This window comes from Erpetoichthys calabaricus, chromosome 12 (assembly GCF_900747795.2).
Source record: "Erpetoichthys calabaricus chromosome 12, fErpCal1.3, whole genome shotgun sequence".
NCBI classification, from domain to species: Eukaryota; Metazoa; Chordata; class Cladistia; order Polypteriformes; family Polypteridae; genus Erpetoichthys; species Erpetoichthys calabaricus.
The window spans coordinates 28,856,550-28,882,668 of NC_041405.2; the positions used below are offsets into that span (position 1 = coordinate 28,856,550).

The 26,119-nt window shown below is 38.0% G+C and overlaps 1 protein-coding gene across 1 annotated transcript in view; it reads right to left on the bottom strand.

The window, feature by feature from the left end:
- Positions 1-21,650: 21,650 nt before the first annotated feature.
- Positions 21,651-26,119, bottom strand: part of LOC114662001 (ATP-sensitive inward rectifier potassium channel 12-like) — a 98,898-nt gene continuing 94,429 nt past the window's right edge. The window contains exon 3 of the mRNA XM_028815284.2: positions 21,651-24,876. Within this exon, the coding sequence (XP_028671117.1) occupies positions 23,430-24,876 (1,447 nt within the window). The 3' untranslated portion in view covers positions 21,651-23,429. The remainder of the gene's footprint in view (positions 24,877-26,119) is intronic.

The window sequence follows — 26,119 nt, forward strand, 5'->3', positions numbered from 1 at the left end:
GCCATACTTTAGACCAATAGAATTAGTTAATTTGTGCCTTACAGGTTCAGTTACCAATGAAAATGCTCAGCTACAACCCACTCCAAATTTAGTTAGTTTATGGCCTTCCTGTGGTGGATGGCTTATAGGCTATCAGTCCAAGCACAGTGACTCTTGCCAAGCTGGTCTGATACTCCAGCCCCATCACCATAAATTCCTCATCCTAAGCCAGTCCTAAAGGCAGGGGGGGTAGGTTAGGTAAACATCAAAGCACTGCTGTTCTCATCAATGAACCCCTCCTGAAACACTATCTAATATTACATTTGCTTTGTCTAGCTTACAAATAAACACATACAACATATGGATCAACGTATATGCTAGAAATCAGTCTACCACACCTTCCAATCTGATTTTTCAAAGGAACTATTTTTTTCCTTTGCCTTTTTCCTCCTTGGCAGGACATCACGCACATCTCAAAGTCAGGCATGTTATGTTAATGGGTGTGAGTGTAGTTCAGCCATTTAGAAGTGCATTTGTGCTATTATCTTGTAACAGGAATCCTTATGGACGCATGCCCAATGAGCTGGCTTAGGTTCTGGTCAACATGAAACATTACATTGGACTAAGCAAGCTTTTCAAGGGGATTGCTAGATGGTAGTTCATTGCACATTATTTATTATTTTTATATATTTTTTGGCTTCTGATAATCCTAAATTTTGGAAGAGAAAAGATGGATGTTTTTTTAATTTAATTCAGCTCCAGATTAATTTTTCTCTATTTAATCTAACACATTTAATTAACAATTAAGTCAACTTTATGTTAATGTGCTTTAATCAAGCCAACATCTTGGTCCTTTATTTAATTTTACTTTGATTTACTAGGATGTTAAAGATATAATGTCATGCATATGTTAATGGAATTGAATTTGCTCTGTTTTACTGTGCGTTTAACCTAATTTGTAATTTATGTATGTAAATGATGCAATTTGCACTATAGCTGTAAACCTGTTACGGTGCTTTGAGTCTGTCCTCAGTGAAAAATGCTATACAAAAATAAACTGGTAATACTTTAGGTAAGGTACTGCAAAAATGCATCTATTACTCCTTCATTCTTACATAACAAGACCTTAACAGAGGCTTCTTTTGGCGTTCATAAAACCTAAAAAATATCAGTAGATAGGTGATTCATGTCTGTGCAGTATGGCATCTTGACATGATGGTAAAATGACTTATTAATATGAAGGATTCACAGGTCTCATACAATGGGTTGGGTTTGGGTTTCAAGCAGGAGGTGTGAGAAAAGTTACCACAGGGATAACTGGCTTGTGGCGTCCAAGCGTTCATAGCAACATCGCTTTTTGATCCTTCGATGTCGGCTCTTCCTATCATTGTGAAGCAGAATTCACCAAGCATTGGATTGTTAACCCACTAATAGGGAACGTGAGCTGGGTTTAGACCGTTGTGAGACAGGTTAGTTTTACCCTACTGATGATGGTGTTGTTGCAATAGCAATCCTGCTCAGTACAAGAGGAACCGCAGGTTCAGACATTTGATGTATGTGCTTGGCTGAGGAGCCAATGGTGCGAAGCTGCCATCTGGGGGATTATGACTGAACGCCTCCAAGTCAGAATCCCTCCTAAACATGACAATACCTTGGGTACTGTTGGTTTGACTTTGTGTTGCTCATGGAGTCCCAAATGAGGCACATTACCTGCATTGTGAGGGAGCATCAGTTACGGCACTACGGCCATGTGGCGCGTTTCCCCAAGGGTGATCAGGCTCGTAAGAACCTCATTGTTGGGGACCCAAGTGGCTGGACCAGGCCAAAGGGTCGCCCACGTAACATCTGGCTGCGGCAGATAGGGGGTCATTTCCTGAGGGTGGGACTGGACCGTGTGTCTGCCTGGGCGGTTGCCAACCGGGATCCTGAGTTGTTTCGTCGTGTAGTGGATGCGGCATCGCACTGTACCAGTGCATGTTTCCCAACTTGACTTGACTTGTGCTCAGGATAGGCAATTTATTTTCACATAATTGTGTGTCCCCTTTTTAAATAATAATGATAACTGAAATCATCCAAACGGGCCTGATCAAAAGTTTACATACTCTTGAATGTTGGGGTGGATAATACACACACAGGTTGACACCCACTGGTTTTGATTAAGGGTAATTAAGGGAGAATTTGCACGCCTCAACCCTCTTTGACTGTAATCAGTGTCTGTGTATAAACAGTCAATTTCAATTCAGACAGAGCTGCACTGACTTTGCTGGATACCAAGCCATAGGGAAAGCAAAGAACTGCCTAAGGACCTGTGAGAAAGGGTTGTTGATTTGTATAAGTCAGCAAAAGCATATAAAAAAATTTCTGGAGATCTGAAAATGCCTGTCCGTAGTGTTCAAACTCTGATAAAAAAGTGGAAAGGTAGGGATTCTGTTGTTACCAGCCTGTGTTCAGGAAGACCGACCAAGATTTCAGCCACAACTGCAAGGATCTTTTGTTGAGCTGCCAAGAAAAACCCACATGGCACCCACAGCTGAGATACGGGCTTCTCTGTAAACAAGTGGTGTTGCTGTTTCAAGATGCACAATTTGGAGGTACCTGAACAAGAATGGTCTGCATGGCCGAGTTGCAAGAAAAAAAGCCTTTACAGTGGCAATGCCACAAAACAGCCTGCTTTCAATATGCTACACAGCAAGTAGACACACCTCAAAACTTCTGGAACAAAGTCCTTTGGAGCGATGAGACCAAAATTTAACTTTATGGACTCAACCATAAATGCTATGTTTGAAGAGGATGCAACAAGGCCCATGACGAAAAGTACACCGCCCCTACTGTGAAGCATGGAGGTGGATCTCTGATGCTCTGGGTGTGTGTGACCTACAGCGGCACAGATACATTTCAGAAAATTGATAGTAAGATAAATGCAGTATGATACCAGAAAATATTGGAGGACAACTTGTATTCCTCAGTCCAGAAGCAGCCCATGAAATGCAATTGGATCATCCAGCATGATAATAATTCAAAACACAAGGCTAAGCAGACCATTCAATAGCTACAAAAGAGAAAAGTGAAGGTGCTGGAGTGGCCATCACTGTCCCCTGACCTCCGTTTCTTTGAGCCACTTTGGGGAGATTGCAAATGTGCACTTCATGCAAGACAACCCGAGAATTTACAGGACCTGGAGGCTTTTCACCAAGAAGAATGGGCAGCTCTACACCCTGTGAAAATCATCCACAACTATCGCAAAAGACTGTATGCCATCACTGATGCTAAAGGGAGCAATAAACAGTATTGAGAACTAAGAATATGCAAACTTTTGAACAGGGACCATCTCGTTATTTTCCTTGTTACAGTGTTTTGTTTAATGGTTGTGCTATTCTGTGTTGCCTTATAGTTTAACTTGGATTTCATTAAAGTAATATGAATCTGGTCAGTCATCTTTTCTTTAAAATTTGGCACACATCTTACGAATTCTGCCAGGATGTGTAAACTTTTGAGCACAACTGTATATTATGAGAATTCAAACAAAAGAATAAAAGGCTGATACCCAAGATGCTCTGAAATAGTTGAAGCAGCTCAACAAGCAGGTAGAACTGAGGGAATTCAAACAAAATGAAGAAACTGCCCACTTGAAAACCCTCAAGGGGTTTTAAATGCTGAATAAAAGAGACACTTAAATCCACATAAAATTGTATATATTGACATCTCTTTCAATCGCACTCGACTCGGTCTCTTAGCTGTCTCTGTAGTCCATCGTTAAAAGAGTGAATAAACCAAAATGTTGCCCTTGATCTCCCGGGTGGAAGTAAAATGGTTTTGCCTGCAGGGTGTCCCAGTTCCTCATCTTGCTCTGTTTATCAAAGCGCTGCAGAATAACCTTGCTAACCTTCGCTCATCTTCTCAGCAACTGACTAACAAGCTTTGCTCTCTTCTTCGGGTTTTTGATTTTTTTAACTGTCTCCAGGTTAATCGGTTCTATTGCTGCTTGTCTGTATACATTCTTTAAAGAAAAAGGGCCAGTCCGCAGTTGGATGTTACATAACTAATTGAGTGAAATTTACAGTAAATTTATGCACCTGCAGGGTAACACTGAGAAATGATTTTAAGAATCCGGAAGGAAATGTTACTTCACATGGGTTATCAGTTATTAGATAGATAGATAGATAGATAGATAGATAGATAGATAGATAGATAGATAGATAGATAGATAGATAGATAGATAGATAGATAGATAGATAGATAGATAGATAGATAGATAGATAGATAGATACTTTATTAATCCCAGGGGGAAATTCACAATATTGTTCCTCATGAGGCATTTGTAGTTGACAAATTACACATAGTAATAGTATTGATATGAAACATCAATCAGAGCAAACTGAAAGAAAGGCCGTGATTTCAAGAGAAACAAGAACTACCAGCATTAATGTTCCTTATGATATTAATAATAGTAACAGTGAATACAGTGACCAAGCCTTGAATACTTGTTAAAACCATTAAGACATCAAACTAGAGATGAGCATTAAACATACAGGCTGTGCAATGCTGCAGATAAACGTATTGATCCAGTAGTAACCCCAACACAGATGTGAAACAGTTCCATAGCCACCCTCATTGGTTATTCTGTAAAGAACTTGACAGATCAATGTTACAAGCAAACCTGGACATGGTTGTCAAGTCGGAGAAGGCTACAATGTTGTATGATTCCACAGCAGTGCTTATTGACTGGAAATGCTGCAAGATGATACCAAAAACAATAGAAAATGTAAACATTGTTCTCAAAAATGCTGAAAACCTTAAAAGTACAAAGACATGAAGATCAAAGTTCATAGGATGGGGAGGGAATTGTCTGCTGTTATCGTAGCACAAAATTAGGCTCACAGGGAGAAGTCCAGGCAATGTTAATTCATCTTAACACAAAAGACAGCTTATCTAAAGGCACAACACATTTTAATCTTTTCCAACAAATGTTTATTTTTGGATTCATTTATTGTTTTTAACATAATAAAACAAGTATAATTTGTTTTTTTAATAACTGTTATTCAGAAAACCAGTGCATACAACTGAGATCTGATCTGTGGCACTGACAGCATGAAGCCACCTTATTAAACCACTGGGCCAATCTCATTAACAATAAAGGTAAGAATTTTAATACCTACACTATCTTATAGGAACAACTTTCCATTTTAAGTATCCTGTCATTATTTATGTAATGAAGGTGAACTCTAGTACAGGATCCTAATCACCCTCACCCTGTCTCAAGCTTTAGCCACCTCACAGTGGCTTGTGGACAGTTTTATTTCCATCGAAATCAAAGCAGCCTGCAGTTGCCTCCTGCTGAGAGTTTCATAACTGACGTTACTCACGCATCACAGCTTGTTTTGTTCTCTCGAATCCTACCCTAAGGCCCCAGACACACATTTAATGAACTGGCAATCCCACCAGCAAACACATACTTTTTTTAACTCATTTTTTTCCATCATCGTCTGCGAATCATTTCATTTGTTCTACCAGCATTATATCAGTGCCAGTCTTGATTGTGAGTTTTTCTTTTCACACTCACACCTTTGCAAGTGCATCCTGCTGCTCTGGTAAGATGCTTGACTGCTCCACACTTCCTTTCTTGCTACCATCTTATATTAATTTTTATTCCAGTGCTTCGACAGTGTAATAAAAAGTTACCTGTATATGCTGAATTTTTTAAAAACTTTTTTTACTGAAGTATTAAGTAGTATGTAAGCATGGTCTTTCTAATGCCCTTCTGTATTAAATAAACCAAGACAAATTTAATACCTTGAAATTCTTTTTTTTTTGGTGTCAGAAGTGGGATACCACTTCCAATACCAATATCTTGAGATTCTAATATGTTAAAGCTGACGTAATAAAGGAATAATAGAGTACACACGCATCTATACTACAACATATATTTGATGATCCAAGGAAGATGTACAAAACCATTTGGTTCTGCATCAGCTTTTCATAGACAAATGTATATTAATATTGATAATAGATTAATAAATTGAAGTTATTGTGGTCAAGTCAAGTCAAGTCAAGTTGGGGAGCATGCACTGGTACAGTACGTTGCCGGACCCACCACACAACGAAACAACTCGGGATCCTGGTTGGCAGCCCACCCCAGGCAGACATGTGGTCCAGTCCCACACCCCGGAAATGACCCTCTGTCTGCCGCAGCCAGGTGTTACGTGGGCGACCCCTTGGTCTGGTCCAGCCACTTGGGTCCCCAACAATAAGGATCCTACGAGCTGGATCACCCTCTGGGAAATGTGCCACATGACCGTCGTGCCGTAACTGATACTCCCTCACAATGCAGGTAATGTGCCTCATTCAGGACTCCATGAGCAACCGCTCATTCGGGCACAAAGTCAAACCAACGGTACCCAAGGGTTTTCTGAAGAGACACAGTACCAAAGGAGTCCAGTCTTTGTCTCAGGTCACTGGATAGCGTCCATGTCTCGCAACCATATAGCAAGACAGGAAGCACAGGACTCTAAAGACTTGGACCTTCGTCCTTTTGCATAGATATCAGAGGCGCCACACACTCCTTTCCAGCGACCTCATGACCCCCCATGCTCTCCCAATCCGTCTACTGACTTCATGGGAAGAGTCACTAGAGACAAGAATGTCACCGCCAAGGTAAGTAAACCTCTCGACAAGGTTGACACTCTCTCTGCAAACAGACACACTATTAAAGGCCTGGATCTTGGTTTTTATCCAGGACACTCGCAAGCCCAGACACTCAGACTCCTCACTCAGTCTCTCGAGCGCCCTGATTAGAGCCTCCATTGACTCCGCAAAGATCACAGTATCGTCAGCAAAGTCAAGATCCGTATATCTTTCTTCACCAACAGATGCCCCACAGTCACTGGACCCCACGACCTTGCCCAACACCCAGTCCATACAAGCATTGAACAGAGTAGGAGCAGAACACACCCCTGACAAACCCCAGAATCAATTGGGAAAAACACAGAGGTTCTGCCTCCACTCTGCACAGCACTCACAGTACCAGTGTACAGGCCGGCCATGATATCCAGCAACCTCGAGGGGATCCCGCGAACCCTCAGGATGTCCCACAGGACAGCTTGATCAACTGAGTCGAACGTTTTACAAAAATCGACAAAGGCTGCAAAGAAACTCTGCCGATATTCACGTTTACGCTCCATGAGAACCCTCAGTGCCAGGATGCGGTCGATGGTAGACTTCTTAGGCGTAAGACTGCTCCAATCACTGGTAGGTGAGCAAGTGATCACGGATCCTATTGAGGACGACCCTAGCAAGGACCTTACCTGGCACAGAGAGCAGTGTTATCCCCCTGTAGTTGCTGCAATCCAGGCGATCACCCTTCCCTTTCCAGATAGGGACGACAAGTCCCGTTTTCCAAGCAGTTGGGATGATGCCAGTCTCCTAAATGGAAGCAAAGATTGCTTGCAATGCCAGGAGGACAGCCTTACTACCAGCCTGGAGAAGTTCATCCTGGATACCACAGATCCCTGCAGCCTTCCCCCCACTCAGCTGGTTCACCACCTGTGCAATCTCGGTGAGACTGGGGGGTTCACAGCTAATTGGAGGATCAGCCCCAAAAACTTGTCAGTGTAGTTTTAATCTTTATAAATAAAATCCCAAGCTGTTTATTTGCCTATTTTTATGTTTGTTTGTTAGCTAATCTTGCAAAAATGGCTGGACTGAGTTTTATGAAATTTTGAAAGTACGTTGGCAGTAGTCCAACTTAAAATATAAATTAGGTGTATTGGGAAGATGGGCAGTATGGGAGAGTGGCAATGCAAAAACCAGTACTGATGTGGGGACTACAATTCCCATCAGGCAACAGGGGAGTGCTGGAGCTGATGGGAGGACACCGTTATCAGTGTCAACAAAGCAGAATCTCATCTAAGACTGCAGGTACAGTGTTTTCTCCTCAACTATTTTGGATAAACATTTTATTGCCTTGCTGATTTATATAATTTGTCTAAGAGTACATCATTTTGTCTCATCGTGGGTTGTGTTTAGCCATGTTGAATTTCTATAAGATAGTTTTTTGCTAAGATTTTGTTTTGCTCCTAATTTTTAAAGCCTGCTCTTACAAATTTTCTGATCTTAAATCATCCCCTAATAGGTTTTGAACTATGAGAATTCCAAATCTGTGGTTATTTTTTCCGTTAAAAAATGTATTTAACATTAAAACATTTTCTTCCATTCTGCCCCCATTTTGTTTAGCTATACATGCTGCCATTTTGTGACTAATTTTTGGCTTCCTGGTTGCTGGGGGCTGGGGGTGGGGGTTCTCAGAGATTGTGAACTGGCATCAATTACTGCCTTGTTAAAAGATTAACATTGGCTGCCATTTTCGATGCAAGTTTGCTAATAACTTTCTTAAAGACTCCTGCGATTCTTTCTTTTGTTTCTCATTTGTCAATGCGTTTTGACTGCTATTTTCAGGTTTTGTTTATTGGCTTATTGAAAGTGTGTTTTGACCTTTGCTTATGATCTCTGTGTGTATTTTTGACTATGTCACATTTTCTGGTCATCCTCTTTCAAACAATACTGCATCTACATTTGAAATTAGTAGAGTTTTCACCTAGATCTTTTTGTGAGAAATACAGGGGGTCCTCGAGTTACAACGTCTCGACATACAACGTTTCGAGTTTACAACATTCACTCCCATAAAAACTTAAAAAATTGAGACGTGAGAAGGAATAAAGGTAAGGATTTTTTTTACACTCATTTTTTCTCTTACTACAGTACAGTGTAAAGTACAATATATTTAGGTCCATTTCCTTTTTCTGTGGCTTAGTTGTGTTTTTATGTTCTAGATTATGATTTTGCAAATGTATTAGGATAGGTAAGTGACTTAGGCTAGGGTGTGTTTCAACTTCCTACAAAAGTGATGTAACCCAAGGATCCCTTGTATATCTCTAGTCCTGTTCAGCCTATATACATCAGACTTCCAATATAACTCGGAGTCCTGCCACGTGCAAAAGTTCGCTGACGACACTGCTATCATGGGCTGCATCAGGAGTGGGCAGGAGGAGGAGTATAGGGACCTAATCAAGGACTTTGTTAAATGGTGCGACTCAAACCACCTACACCTGAACACCAGCAAAACCAAGGAGCTGGTGGTGGATTTTAGGAGGCCCAGATCCCTCATGGACACCGTGATCATCAGAGGTGACTGTGTGCAGAGGGTGCAGACCTATAAATACCTGGGAGTGCAGCTGGATGATAAATTGGACTGGACTGCCAATACTGATTCTCTGTGCAAGAGAGGACAGAGCCGACTATACTTCCTTAGAAGGCTGGCGTCTTTCAACATCTGCAACAAGATGCTGCAGATGTTCTCTCAGACAGTTGTGGCGAGCGCCGTCCTCTACGCAGTGGTGTGCTGGGGAGGCAGCATAAAGAAGAAGGACGCTTCACACCTGGACAAACTGGTGAGGATGGCAGGCTCTGTTGTAGGCATGGAGCTGGACAGTTTGACATCTGTGGCAGAGCGAGGGGCGCTGAGTAGGCTCCTGTCAATCATGGAGAATCCACTGCATCCACCGAACAGTATCATCTCCAGACAGAGGAGCAACTTCAGTGACAGACTGCTGTCAATGTCCTGCTCCACTGACAGACTGAGGAGATCGATCCTCACCCACACTATGCGACTCTTCAATTCCATCCGGGGGGGGGGGGGGCCGGGGGGGGGGCAAACGTTAACATTATTCAAAGTTATTGTCTGTTTTTACCTACATTTTTTTTATCACTCTTTAATTTAATATTGTTTCCTTATCTATCTATCTATCTATCTATCTATCTATCTATCTATCTATCTATCTATCTATCTATCTATCTATCTATCTATCTATCTATATGGGTCCAAAAGCGGTGTACAGTGTTGACCAACCCTTAAGGTGCAATGTCTCTTTCTTTCAAGCTCCTCAACAACAAGCAGCCTATTTAGTGAGCTTTGCTGTTGCATAAACATATACAAAACAAAGTTTAGCGTCAATTTCACAAGAGTTTTTGTGAAAGGAAACTCAGCTCATTGCTGCTTAATATTTTGTGATGTTTTATTAATGGTAGATTTATAGCGAGGCTGGATGGATATGATACATAACCAGAGGAGCTGAGATTCAGGGTACTGGACAAGGACAGTGTTGTCCTGCTCCATGCTGGTCAAACATGCAGGTAAATCTTTCATTGCAGTATGTACACGTGACGATAACTCTGAAATGAACTGATGACACTACATTTTTTTTAATCTGAGCAAAACCTTCTATTTTTGAAAAAGTCAATGGCTCTGTACACCTGCATAATCTTAGTAAGTGTGGCACAGATGACCCATGATGAAACAGAATGAAACACGCTACTCTTATATCCCTGATATCTTATACTGTTTTTAAGATTATTTAGATTAATTTGTTTTTATTTTTCATTCTTTACTACTTATTCTTTAATTTTATTGGCCAATTTGTTTGCCATTTCTTGTAACCTTCTCTTTGACACCTTGTGAAGCAGTTTGAACTCCTTTGTTTATATAAAAATGTGCTATAGAAATAAATGTTGTTTCAGTGTGTGCTGAGTAGCTTTTACTGTTTTTTGATTGTAGACATTTATTCAAGTCCATTGTCTAATGAGACAGTTATAATTTTATGCTTTAATGCCAATACAATTGTGATTTGTAGAAATTTGAATTGAATGAATCAACTTTGAATCATCTTTCAAATTATCAAATGCCACCACTGGCATTCTCTCCTGTAATAATACAGAGGCCCGCTGCAATAACTGTGAACCCCAATACCCCAACTAGCCCTCTCGACTGTCGATGCTGGAATCCATGGATTAAGTTATTCAACAAGCCATCCAGTTTATTAATTAAGATTAAACATCCACAGTAAACCTGGAAATGCAATGAAGTAGCATTCGTGGTTCATCCCAACAAGGAGTTACAACAATTATGGAATCCAATTGAACTCAAAAAGAATAAATTCTCAACTCATAAACGGAGAGAAAGTGTAGATGATGGATGGGACGCCTGCATTTTTGGCAGCAATGACAAGAACGTCATCATTTGAGAAACACATAAATAATTTTTGTCTTAACTTACCCCTTTATACAACTATGCCCAGGTAACCCTGGGTACTTCGGCTAACATATAAATAAAAAATCTGGCTATCTGTGATGAACTTTTTATAGAAATGTTGTTTTTTTATGTCAATCTTATGGCTGATAGACAGGATGAATGATTGATTAGCTTAACACAGATAGATAGAAAATGCAGTTGCTTCTTCAGATTATATTGCTGCCTCGGTGGAATTTTCCTTTAACATTTAGATAGAAAGGTAGAATCTGTGGTTTTCCCTAATTAGCTCATCATAGATAGTTCCAATCTCTCTGTCTCTCTTTAGTGATTTTGTTGATTGACAGTTGATTTCAGGGTGACACTTTGATTAGCGCTGCTACCTTATAGCTCTAGAGAATAAAAAATGCACTAAAGAGATTTTAAAAATTAATAATATATATTTTATTTAAATATTTTACAGTTGAGTTCTAAACATGAAGTAAAGTGCTTTTTATTCTTGTTTTTCCCATTTTTTAAAGTAACACTGAAATCAACAGGAAGACAACACAAAGGTAAATATCTTCAAATCAAAACAATAAAATGAAAAAAACTGTCACAAACACAATTAAAGTGGTATACAGTAGCTTATTTTTTTTTTTTTTCAGCAGGAAAATATTAACAGTTGCCTGAGTTAAGAGGACCCCCATACACCATCTCCCACTCTTGCATTGTTTTTCTCGGTACAGTTCTCATTTCTGATGGCTGTAAGTTTTGGCTCAAGTTCACATTAGATAGCTGCATCATTGAGCAGGTGACATTTCACAGAGTTGCTACACAATCACTAAAGTGAAGGAGCGCTACCACACAGTTCAGTGTATTCTGGAAGCCATACGCCTAATATGCCGTTCTATTCCAGCACCTGCGAGTCTAAGTCTTTGAATTTCTCTCACCTTCTTAGAAACTCTGCATGAACACAAAGTCACGTTGGCCATTTTGACAAATGTTTTGTCTTTTTCAGTCACTGGTACCACAGACTTATAAAACGTGTAAACTCTGTTCTTCCATTCTCCCTGTTTCATGTGTTTGTTGGTTTTTACTTATTTATTTAATGAAATATTGTTATTAAAGTTTTCTTACATTAAGACAATTTATTCTTTTATTTGCGCAACTTTCAACTTTGTGAGGCTGAAACCTATAATGTGAGGCCATGTCGACTTAGAGCTTTAAAGGCAAACATCTCTGGCACTCATTCATATACAGGTTGGGGGGGGGGGGGGGGGGGTGAGAAGAATAGAATGTGCATAGACAGGCTGAACTGGGCCCCGGGGGGGGGGGGGGGGCGACACCCTAACATTCAAGATTTTTTCGTTTTGTACTACATTGTGACGAAAACAAAAGTCATTTTATTTTATTCTACAAAGATATATTGCAATCTATATTAATAACAACTAATATTTTTAAATAATTTTTTTGAGAAATGCATTGAAAAAGTTAGTTTTATAAAATTTAAAACATGAATCATGAACATTTAAAACTGGCATTTCATTTAAACTGCACCTTTCATAATGAACATTACCAGCTTAGTACAATATGTACTGTATATAAAATAATGTGAATAAATTTCATAGTAATGTAATACGATAAATTACTTGAACGCATTGCATAATATATCAATACATGAATATATCACTAGTTTGTTTCTATATTTGTGTGTTAATGCATGTGACAGTCTAGTCTGGTAGCAATTTCTTCACATTGAGATATCTGAAACTCAAATCACGATAGTATGTTCCTTTACAATATCAGAAATATATTTTCACATTTCGCAAAATAACTTCCTGTGTATTCAAAAATATCTCACATCCATATTTAAATATTATTACTTGTATGAATTTTAAGATACTTGAAATTGATTTTGAGATTACTCAAAAATCATTCATATAAAATATTTTATTCTTTCAATAGAACTTCCTGTTTATTTCAAGGTTATTTCTAAATATAGCTGAGATATTTCGGAATGGGTAGTGATGAAGCTACTTTTTTTTTTTTTGCAATATTGCCACGAAAACTTGTTTTGCAGTTCATTTTTGCAATTGCAAAACACAAGATTAAAATAAGGTTTTTGGGGTGGAACATGATGAATATTCCTCATCTCAAACCAATGTCTCTATCCATGGCCATCTTCCAACACAAAATGTACTACATAGTGTTAGAATTCAATACAACTGTTTTGGCAGTCTGAAGGACTAGTAGGATGATCTGCTCTACACCTTTCTGTAAAATAAATCAGACAAATTTAAAAATGAATACATTTTGTGTTTTGTAGTAATCACCCAATGTGTTGATGTGGAGCTCACAATTAACAAAGCTGTCCATAAACAAAATCAGGACCCATTTCTTAAAGCAAATCCACATCTTTACAATAGAATGGGTTTATGGTGAGGTGTTTTAACATCTAATGTCTGATGCCACTTCCTGTTTTTGATTGCGTTTTGACTCGTCGAAGATCAGATTGCAACTATCAGCACTTCCAGTTTGACACATGAAAATTGAAGTTCTCTTCCCAAGACTTATATGGAGTGTTTGATCTCAGATATCTGTAATTACATTTTCACAAGCTGATATTATACTTGCATACACACATTTAATGTATTTACTGTAATTAAGGAAATCTTAAATTATGTTTTTGATATCTAAATTGCAATTTGTAATTAGTGAAAATGTAAATAACCATATTTGCAATTGGAATTTTAATTAGGAATAACTACAGATGTTTACTATTTCAAAAAATGTAGTGAAAATATAAACATGGATGTCTTTAAGTTGAATTTTGATTATTCAAAAGATAAAGGATACCTCAAATTGACACCTCTATAAAAGCCAATCTAAAACGTTGCTGTAATATATACAGTATATTACAAAGTACTTTATATATAATTTCTAATTTACATTCCGAATAATTAGTTTTGAATTGTAGATATCTGTGGTTCCTATCAAGGATTTGTTCCTGCCTTGCACTGATTGCTTACAAAAATAGGCTCCATCTTCTCTGCAACCCTCCTCTGGATAAGCAGGTTTGGAAAATGGATGTAGCTCTCATTTTCACTAGTCAAACTTCTATAATAATAATAATTCATTACATTTATATAGCGCTTCTATTGTAGACATCTCCAATTCAAATTCTGACTAGCCAGAAATGTGTTTTGGATATTGAAAATGCAGTTTTAAATGTGTAAGTATGTAATGATGACTATGTTAAACCAGCTAGCTACTGTATGTGCGCAAGCATAAATATATGGCAATTAAGGGTCCAAGTTTATAAATAGACTTGTTGGCTGAAATTAATCACACTTTAAAAAAAATGCAACTAGCAGTTCCAGGAAAAAAAAGCAAACAACACTGTCATTTTTAACCATAGTTTGACTTTTTTGTTGCTTAATTACTTGTAAAATTCCTGCTCATGCCTCAGCCAGAACAAGATATTAGTCTCCTAGATTACATTTCATTGGGACAAATAAAGTTCTATCTATCTATCTATCTATCTATCTATCTATCTATCTATCTATCTATCTATCTATCTATCTATCTATCTATCTATCTATCTATCTATCTATCTATCTATCTATCTATCTATCTATCTATCTATCCAACAGTGTGATCCTGAGCTGTAGCCAATAACCAAAACAATAAGCTATCCAGCATAAAAGGTTGATGGAGGTTATCTACAGGGCTGTGGAGTCGAGACAAAGTTAGGACAATGATGGAAGGCCTCAGAGCAGTGCCATAGTTGTTACAGATTTAGAGGAGACAATTAAGGTGATTTTGGTGAAATAATGGTTAACACTGTTCCAGCTATCTATCTGAGATGGAGGGACAATTTGTCCTGGCCTATTCCTAGAGTCATGTATAAGTTTAAACCTTTACCATTAAACATATGACAAAAGGGAAACATCTCTGAAAATCTGCTTAGCTTGGGTTTTCTCTGAAATTAGGCTTCCTGTGACAAATAAAATTTGCAGTCCAGGTGGAAAGAAATAATTGAAAGAGAAAAGAATATATAAGGGTTTTTTTTTTCTGGCAGGTTGGCTTCTATCCTCTTGTATAAGAGGCTTCAGGAAGTGCAGCTTCACCAAGTGAATACTACAGTTGTTCATTTGTAATGCAAAACGCATATCAGAATGTGTGCTGCCTGGAACTTCCCACTTTATTCCTGTCACATTTAGAAATTTACTAAGGATCAATGCAGATTTAGCAGGCTGTAATCCCTTCAGTGTCTAGCACAACATTGCTATCTATTTTGTTTTTCTTAAATCATATATAAAGTGCAAAAAAATTAACTGATATACGATTCCATGTAGGGCTTCCAAAAGTGCATAAATAATTGTATACATGTATAGCATTGATTAACTGTATGCACTGAAAATGCATTTGAAATAAAACTACCAATTTAATTCTAACAGTCTAATTGTGTTTTTTTGCTGAGAAGACATAGCTGTAAATGAACATTAAGGATGTGAGCTGTCCCAGACCGGAGCTGGTATCACAGGCATCACTTTATTTACCTGAAGCAGACGACTAATTTGTTAGACATAAGTAAGAAATGTGACAAAAATCACTGGACTGCTGGGTCTGCATTAGTGACCCAATTCTTTGCTGCACTCCTTACTTGCTGGTGGTGCTAACAGAAAAACTCCAAATATTCAGCACTGCTAAGAAACAGACAGCCACTTCAATGTCTATGGTCTTTCTCAACCATGTTAGCTTTAAATAACCATTAAATCTCAATTAAATAAGTTTGAATGTTATGAATTTCCTAGTTAAACAGATTAAACTTTATTTATTGCAAATGGATGATTTTATAGAGACAAAGAAGCCAGTTACTCAAATACAGGGTCACAAGTGTCCATGGCCAGCAAGAAAGATCGCTGGCTTGATTCAGCTTATGGTGTTTTCAAAGGGAACACAAATGGCGTTACACGAAAAGAGTGGTTTAAAGTGAAAGGCGAGTAGTGCTCGAGGCAGATGAGAGGGTGTGGATCTGCATGGTAGGAGTTGTGGAGCATTATAGAGCAGCTGAGGAAGGAGACCATGGATTCAGTTGCAGAATAATTCTTAGGTACCAATATGTCTTCCTTTCTACCTGTAACAACTTTAAAAATCACAAAAAATAAAACATATTTTAGTGAATTGTGAAGCTGCATGCAAAATGAATTTTAGAGGTAATTTTAAAAATGGTATGTGAAATGAAACTCTGCTGTTTTGCTCATCACTAATGCTGACTGGGGAATTATATGGTTATACAGTAAGAGGGGACTAATTTAACTGAGGTAGGATACTATAACTTTGAGGCAGAAAAGCCATCCTTGTTACTACAAATAATTTTCGCATTGGCTATTTTGTGGCTTGTTTCTATAAACAGTTACAGTTGTGTTATTCTTAAACACAATTTTCTGGACTACCCAGAGATTTTAACATTGGCTGAAATATTAACTCCATTACTCACCCATCACTATTATTCTGTAAAGTTTCAAATTTAGGACAGAAGAAACAATGTCATCAAAACATATATGGCCACTGCAGTCTTGTACTAAATAATCACTCCAGGCTATGGCCCTACAGTAGGTGGGAGAAGCCCCGTTATTCCATTTGGGACCGACTCTGGTACTTCACAAGTGGTGATGGGTTAATTGATTCACGCAAAACTGATTTTGCAAGTGAAACTTTCACCAAATTTTCCAAAGCAAATTGTGCTTTGTCACAAGCAACATTTGCACTAGATGTATTTTATGTATTCTCATCTGCAGCCTTTTTTTCCAAGTATAAAAACGAGGAATAGTTTATTATGATGAGGAGCAAGGAAAGTGGTGTGAAGCAGAAGAACAAATACCCACAAACACTTTGCCGTGACTAAAATCAGCTTAATTACATTGTGGAAACTGAGCATAGATGGTGTTACTCACCCCTAATTGAGTGGTGCTAGGTGTTCATGTTTGTGATTTGGGAGGACACCACGATCTCCAAAGAACACTCACTTGCTCATTCTGTGTAGAACTAAATTGCACACTCAAACCAGGAATTGCATGTCTCTTAACCTGTGCGATAACAGAAATAACCTATTTGCTGCTGCTTTTACACTGTTATACAGTTGTACTGTACATATGCTATACTTTGTATTTGTACTTTTGTGTGAAGTTCAGATTTCTACTGTTAAATCGTCATGGAGATATTTTGCCTTTAGCACATGATGCCTCATATCTCAGTTGACCATAGACAAGCCTGGAGAAAAGTAACTCCATTAAACATTAAAGTAAATTAATGTGTGAATCTTCACACTTGTCATTTGAAATATGCACCAGGAGCTCATCAGATCGTAATGGGAGTTTACATTTAATTTTTCATGTCTTTTTCATTCATTTAAAAATGATTTGGTTATTAATGTTTATGTTGATATTGTTATTTATGTTTATTCTTTATGTAATTATGTATTTTTGTCAGTTTGGTTAATTGATTGGTTTCCATGTGTGGATGATGGTTCTGCTATGTCCTTTCTATTTGGTAGGTGGCGCTACTTGTCAGTCTCCACTGAGGGATGCCTTGCAGCCCTGTAAAGGCTCATGGGAACTGCAGTCCCTCTGTGGCCACTGTGTATGTGCTTGGTGATTGGTGAGTGTTTCTGTTTTGCTATTGCTTTTTCTTTGTTTCTATTGGATTTTTGAACTTCTTGCTCTGTTTTTTGGCTACTCTTTCTTGGTTTGTACATTGTGATTCTGTTTGCCATTGAATTGCTTTTTTATGCACCCTCTTTGGTGCCTTTCTGTATTTGAGCTTTCATTTGTTACAGAGTTTTTCTGAAAAAAATCTTTTATATGTTCTTTGTTTGGCCTTTTCCATTTCCTAGGCAAGAGTTTGCAGTCATTGCTTCTCTAGCGGGGCATTTTTTTGATATATTGGGACTTTTAAAAATATATTTTCAGAACTTTTATTTAGAAAGACATTTCTGCCCTGGTGTAGGCTGATGCCTGCCAGTGTTGGATGATCTCAGGCTGCTTTTGTGTGCTCTTCCTCTGGGAGATCAGTTGAGATTCTGGCCTGTTTTCCTGACCTTTCTGGAAACCTCACACCACTTTTTCACATAGATAGATAGATAGATAGATAGATAGATAGATAGATAGATAGATAGATAGATAGATAGATAGATAGATAGATAGATAGATAGATAGATAGATAGATAGATAGATAGATAGATGCTTGGAGAGTGGCCAGCTGCTTTAATAAGACTGATTATTTCTTACACAAAATAACATAGACCATCACATGTTGACTATTTATGTATATATATATATATATATATATATATATATATATATATATATATATATATGTATACAAAGGTGGGAAAAAGTAGGCTTACATTTGTTCTTGTGGAAAAAGACTATGAAGGTTATGAATATTACTATAGTTTTATTAACTCAGTAACTTTATTATTATTATTATTATTATTATTATTATTAACTCAGTAACTATTACACCAAAAGAATGTCACAATGGCACAGTACACTTAGCTACAATCTTGTAAGTGCGCAAATTGCCAGCCTCATGTACTTACAACGGTAAACCTTCTTTTACCCACCCCTGCTTGTTTTTATATATATATATATATATATATATATATATATATATATATATATATATATATATATATATATATATATATATATCTTATATATAAATGTCTATGCATGGAAAACTGTATATGTCTCTCTGTCTGGCCTGGAAGTGAGAGATGGAGTCGGGCTAAGGTCTCCACCTCCAAGGATACACAAGCGAGGTGAGCACATCGGCAAAACAAAACCTCAGAAGAAAGACAAAGTCGCTTAGCCGCTAATGCATAAGCGATGCATGAGCACATCGGCAAAACAAAACCTCCTAGGAGAGAGACCTGACAACAATTACCTGACATCTGTACATTTCAATTTTTTTTTCTGATGATTTCAATAGTTTCTAGGACCCTGTGCTTTTTACAGTACGGGCTTACACAGCTAGTATATATATATATATATATATATATATATATATATATATATATATATATATATATATAAAGAGATGCAAAAGTGCGTACGCATGATAGGCCTGAATGAGGGCGAAACACGTGTCGTGTACTTATTGTATTATTTGGCAGATAATGTATAACATATCTATGTTCTGCTTCTCGTAACTGAGACGATGTGGTGGACCAGCCACAAATGTGACTTGGTAAGAAACCATCTGAATAATCAGATTGCAATCCAGACATAAGATTTTCTATATATATATATATATATATATATATATATATATATATATTGTCACATAAATGCGCTTGGGAGTCAACCAAAGGGACCAGAAAACATCAATCCCACACCAGGTCGGGGGCCGGCGGGTTGCGCTAAACGTCTCTATTTTCTCTCAGCAGACCAAATACGAGAAATCCTTCCTGTCCTAGCCCCGAGGACGTCACTTCCTGGGAATAGACTATAAAAACCCATCATCCTTCATATCTAATCAGTTCTTCTTTGGACTCGAACCTGTACACATTGTACTCAAGTAAAAGCCTTTTGCAGATAGGGAAACTATACGGGTGGCTGCCCCAAACCTTTGTTGTGTGTCCAGTCGTTTATATATGTACTGTATATACTGTATATACAGTAGTTAAGAACTCATTTTCCAGCACTCCATATAAACAGTGTGGTTCACAGCAAATATGCACAAGATTTTTCTAAAGGGTGAAAGCTATATAGAATAAAATAATCAACTTAACAAAAATATAACACAGCAATAATGACTGAGAAAAATGATTTCAGTGCAACAGTAAGCTATACCTACCTATAATTGACTAGTGAGTTAGATGGAAATAGGTTCAGTTGTTCTTTTAAAGATGAATTAATAAATAATACAATACTGAAACAATATAGTATCTTCACTATAAGTTTGGGCATGAAAAATGGCTAAAGGGCTGACCTTAACGTGTAGACAAAAGAAACAAGTGAATTCTCATTTTATGTCATATGAATGAACAGTTTGCTTCAGCTATTTGGAGCTTAGACCTATACAATGGTATATCCTAGTAATAATCAAGTGATTGACAGTTATTACTTTGCTGTACAATCTTATTAGGAGTAGCTTTAACTCATGATGCTATATACGGTATATCTGGTGAGCAGTGGGCAATAAATCATTTTTTAGAGTTGATTCAATTACAGAGAAGACACACTTTCAGACATATAAGTGTTTACCTAGTGCACAATGTCCTGTAGTATTGAACAAGTGTTGTATCTCACGGTAACAAAACACTTTATGGTTTGTTAATTGCCAATACAAACAGTAAAATACCCGGCTGAGTTTTCTATCTCCAGAACATTCATGGAGTTTGATGGAGTTGATAGAGATGCCTGTGAGTTCTTTTAATTTCCAGGGAGAGACGACTGGAGTCAAACAAGTGAGGAAGTTTATCATGTTTGCTGTGTGCCTTTAAAAGACTCCAATATTGCTCCTTCCAGTTCAAAAACTGGATTTTTCTGAGCATTACTTGACCAACTCTGGACCTGATGTGTGACTGTATACACATATATTTAAGTATATACTGTGTATTATCTAGTCATACGTGTAAGCATGGGGAGTTTCTCGCTGTTTTTGGGGAGCAACAGGGGAAAATGAGAGGGTGAAGCACTAATTTGGTTTCCACTTTCCTTAGAGTGAATGAGAAAGCCCTGAAAGGCAAGTGGCATCACTTCTGGTATTAATGTCGTAAGCCTCACCCCTCTTGGTCACACACCTACCTAGACCACTGCCTACCTGGACGTCTGCCTTCAGTCGGGGACCTGCATTTCAAGAGGACAGAGCTCCACCTTAAAAGTATGCTTTTTGTGCCACCAGTTCAGAGGACTAATGGACTCAAAGACAGATGTGGACTTTTTCACATTTTCTTTATTATTTTAGCAGGACATTAATGGGATATGCAATTGAGCTCTCCTTGTTTTATGTCTCCTTTTATAATATATGTGTATATATGGCAGACTATAGAGCCAAAACTTTGTGCCTATTCCCTTGTTTCCTTTTCAGCTTGGAAATAACCTTAAACTTAAACCCTACACTTACTCCATTATGCACATACAGTATATGTGTATATATGTGTGGAGATATATATATATATGCATACAATGTGTGTGTATAACTTTAGTGTTATACTATAGAAGTGGAAAGGTGCAGCACAAAGTAAACATTGATTATCTGTCTATTAATGCTTTGGCACAAAAATTATTGTTGCAACATTAAAGCTATTATTTGAATTTTGAAAGCATTTTAAAAATCATATTGAAGAAAATCGCAGTGTTCACTGAACTGTTTCTTTGTATTTGGTTATGACAGCCTCACTGGGTGTGGAACCAGAACCAGACTTTTTAGGCACTGTGATAACAACAGCTTAGAAATGATTGTAATGTTTGCATGATCCAACCAGAAGTGAATGATTGTCCATCATTATTTCAGCTACTGCAAAACAATGCAAATCCAAGAGAGTCCAATCCAAATTTTCTGCTAAGTTTTTTCTTTTTCTTTAATGTATATAGTTTCACTTCATATATAATTTGATTATTGCGGGGAGCATGGTGTGATGGTGAGGTGAAGAGGGATATTTCAATGCTACTTATCAAAAAAAGGGAAAAAGGTAATTTAATGAGAACGAAAGTCAGATAAACAAACAAAAAAAACCACCTAATGCTAAATCAATACCCAAACAATCACAACCCCTCAAAGACATTTCAGTCCCTGGGTGTTCCTCTTAAAAATTGTGCAAAGCAAATGACATGATGAGTGTGGCCTTCCTAGTCACGGGGGAGTCTCTGAATGGAGCCTAATCACTTTGTAGGCTGCACAAACATCTGCTCACTGGAATTACATCCTTCAGTTTTGAAACAGTACAATTGTAGGCTTGTCAAGCTTCAGCTTAAGGCCTATCGCATATTTTCTTTAAATTTTCAGAGACACATTTTTAAATATGTTAATCCAATTTTATAACACAGCTCTGAACCATATGTATTATTGTATCAATTTCCATTTACAGTATTTGGTTGAAGGGAATAACCTTGGGATCAGGGACTGAAATATATTTAGAGTTTTACTTGTTTTTCTTCAAGTACAAGGTCATTGTGCAAGTCATGCTATGAAACAGATTTTTTTTTCTTTCTTTTTTTTTTTTTTTACATTCAAACATATACAGTATAAATAAGCCCAGAAAAATATTTATAAAAAAAAAAAACAAAGTCTAAGGTCTAAATGAAGTTAAAACAAAAACATCCTCTTCACAAAATTCACAATGCATGCAATGAAAAGTGAACAAAGGAAGTCGCCTCCCATTGTTTGTTGACAAGAGAGTTTACAAAATAAACAGAAGGAGATGGATCGTGAATTAATAATCTGCAGTGGATTAAGAGAAAACAGCTATTTGGATTCCAAAGAAAGCTAATTTGGTACTAAAAACTGCCAACCATTGATTGGAGACAAAGAATTAAAGAAGTCCTTTGGAAAACTGTTAACGCCGAACTTTACAGTATTTTTTCTTTTCTTTTTTTTTATTAAGTAACTGAACGGCAGCCTTATGTATAGCATCCTGGCAGTTCATCTGGAAGCCAGAAAAGAAACAAAAAGAGAGAGAAAATCTGCCTGTTTTGTAATTTCAAATGCAGTCAAAGCAAGCCACTGTTAAGAGCAGTGAGCAGTTCTACCTGCCTCCCCTTCTCTGTTCCTCTCCCCGTCACCATTGCAGTTAAACACATCACTTCTCCCATTCCGTTAGGTGAAAGTATTGAAAACAAGAAGAAAAATAAAAAACTGCAGCTGTGCAGAAGTCCAGAAGATTTTTTTTTTTTTGTTATCTTGTTTTATTTTTTTTCCATAAGCCAAGATTGTCTGAGAAGATTGTCTGGCATTTTTATAGAACTGCGTAGGATGGTAACTTTAAAAATGCTGACTTTGTTTGAAAAAACATATAATTGGAATAATAGTTGCAGATTTGACAAATATTGTTGTTTGCTCTCAAACCTCAACTCTTGCCTCGAAACAAGTCTGCTTAAATGGAGAGGATTTCTACTTCACCTAATCTCTCTTACTAAGACTTAGTCTTCAATGCGAAATTAACAAATTCACAAGAATTTGATAAATCTGAGTAAACAGTCTTAAGGAAGTTGGATTAATTACAATCGAAAACACCCTGTCCATTTCCAATCCAGATGTACTTGGGGGAAAAAAATCAACATAGGAGTCAATTGTTTTGACAACCTATAAGCGATTGTATTTTTTTAACTCACCAACACAATCTGGAGGCCTATGATATCCTAGGGAGGTTTGGTGCCAGTCATATTTCCGATTCCTTCCTATATGACAATGCATCAAGAGGAATAGCGGCTTGCAGTCGATCAAATTCTAATCGGTTTTCTACCTCCAGCACACGCATGACCTCATCAGGCTCGCGGAATTCCCTGACTTCGCTGGCTACCCGGTTGAGCTCATCTTCATCCTCTTCATCTTCCCTGCAGTGTAGCGCGACTTCATTTTCATAGCAGAATGCACTTGGGGGAAGTGGGACAATAGAAGGAGGTGTGAGGTGAGAAGGTTGATGGGACACTACAGATCCCGTAACCTTATAGGCTGCATCACTTAAATCTTTTGCGCTGCAACGTGGGGTAGATGGCACCTCGTATGTCTTGTGGAACCGAGAATAGTCCACCTGGTAGCGATTCTTCTCTTCAAAAACCACTGGCTCAAAACGGTGTCCCCACAAAATCTCTCGAGCAAGATAGGAACTCCTTGCCTGTGTGGTCATGGCAGTTGCTTCCACCATCCCTTCCAGGATTACAACTATTTCAAAGTCTTCTGCTTCTAAATCTTCCTTGCTTAGACTGTACAGTGGGCTCTGTTCATCAATTTCATGAACGATGACCAAAGGAGAGACTAGAAACAAGCGGTCTAGGCCCACATCATAACCTACATTTAGGTCAGTCTGATCCAAAGGGAGGTATTCACCTTCTGCTGTCATGTATGGCTTTATAAGTTGTGCTCTGACATGGGCTTCCACAATGTGACTCTTCCGGAGGTTTCCAACACGCCACATCAAGCAAAGTTTGCCATCTCTCAAGGCAATCACTGCATGGTGGCTAAACAGTAAAGTCTGTGCCCTCTTCTTTGGACGAGCCATCTTGGCCATGATGGTACCAATCATGAAAGAGTCAATGATGCAGCCTACAATGGACTGGACAACTACAGTTGCGACAGCAATTGGACACTCTTCTGTTACACAGCGGAAGCCATATCCAATTGTTGTTTGAGTTTCAATTGAGAACAGAAAGGCCCCAACAAAACTATGAACATGAAGAATGCATGGCTTCCATTCTTTCCCCAGGCCTCCTACTATGCCATTATGGTCTTGTACTAGGTCAAGATCTCCATGTGCTAGAGCAACTCCCCAAAACACCAGGCCAAAGAGTAACCACGAAATGAGAAAGGCAGCAGAAAAGATGGCCAGCATGTAGCGCCAACGTATGTCAACACAAGTAGTGAAGATGTCAGCTAGGTACCGTCTGGGCTTGTCATGCATATTGGTGAAAACAACATTACACTGGCCATTCTTCTTCACAAATCGACTTCTGAGTCGTCCACGCCCCATTGTTGAAACCTTACTTCCCATTCCATTGTGGCTGCCATACTGGTGTAGAAGGCTACCAGCCTGGACTCCACCACCTCCATTGTGCAATCCAAGGGTTGATACTTTTAGTCCATCCTCATCTGTTGAGACAATGCTGTACCTGCAGGGGGAAATAAAAATAAAATAATCAGAGAATGCATGTGAAAAATTGAATGTGTTTACTTTTTCACTTCTGAAACCTTATTGAAGCAAATACTTAAAGGATGTAAGTTAAGTTTGGCACTTTTGAAGTCAAAGTTATTTCTTCACAAACATGTATTTACCACAAGAAACATTGTTATAAAGGTAAGCGTTTTCTAAAAATTAAAAAAAATATCTTGGCCACACTGCTTCCTTTCAATGGAGGCTATGGGGCACAGGGGAACAGTTTAAAAACTTTCCAAATATGTCCATTTTGTAAACACAGTTGTTGAATATTGATATTACAATTACACACATATTGTAAAATAGTTTATACATATTATTTTTGAACACAAAACACCAATATTATGAGATTCAGCTATTATAGAAGAAGCCAGCTATGCTCGACAGCACTACACTTATTCTTCCTATGCAGCAACCTTTCATCCCCCCAGTGTCCTGAAGCACAAAGCAAAGTCTTTACGATGCCATTTATGGAAGACTAAAACTTGAGCCCTTTCTGGGATTCCTTTTGTGCTTTCCCCAAAACAGCCATTGGTACTCCCTTTCACTCAGTCTTCTTCATCCCATTTTCATTCATTCTTGTCCTGGTTTCATAAAAGCTTTCAAGCCATACATTTTACTAACTAATTTTGTCATTTTAGGGGAACTATTTAAAGCTTCATTGAAGAACTTTAGGACAAAACACTTGTCACACATGTGTGTCTTTGGACCACTCGCCGGGCTCATCTGTGGTATGTATGTGCTGCTGCTCTGGATCGAGAGGAGGCACTGATGCTGACCCTTTACTTTCTGGTTCCCTGTGCACTTGGATACTTTCTTGTCTCCATTCCCGGATGTGTGATTTTCAATCCCTTATCAACATAGTTCCTTGAAGTGTTCTTTTCTGTTCATTGTGTAGTTCAATGTGTAATTTAGGCCACCATAAATTAGACATTCAAGATTGCATTTGTACTAAAATCAGTCAAACTACTGGCAGAAATTTGGTGAATAAAAATATATGCAGTGAAACGCACAATCCAGCCCCTCCTGAAGTTCACACAACAGTCCAGAGTTTGAGTTGTCGTATTTTAATGGGTGGATGAATTTTAAAAAATCAGAATATTTAAATGTAAAATGTTTCCACAGTCAGGACTGTGCCATTATAAAAAAGGACTTTCAACAAGCTCACCCAAGTCTGCAAGTCGTAACTAAATGCAGGA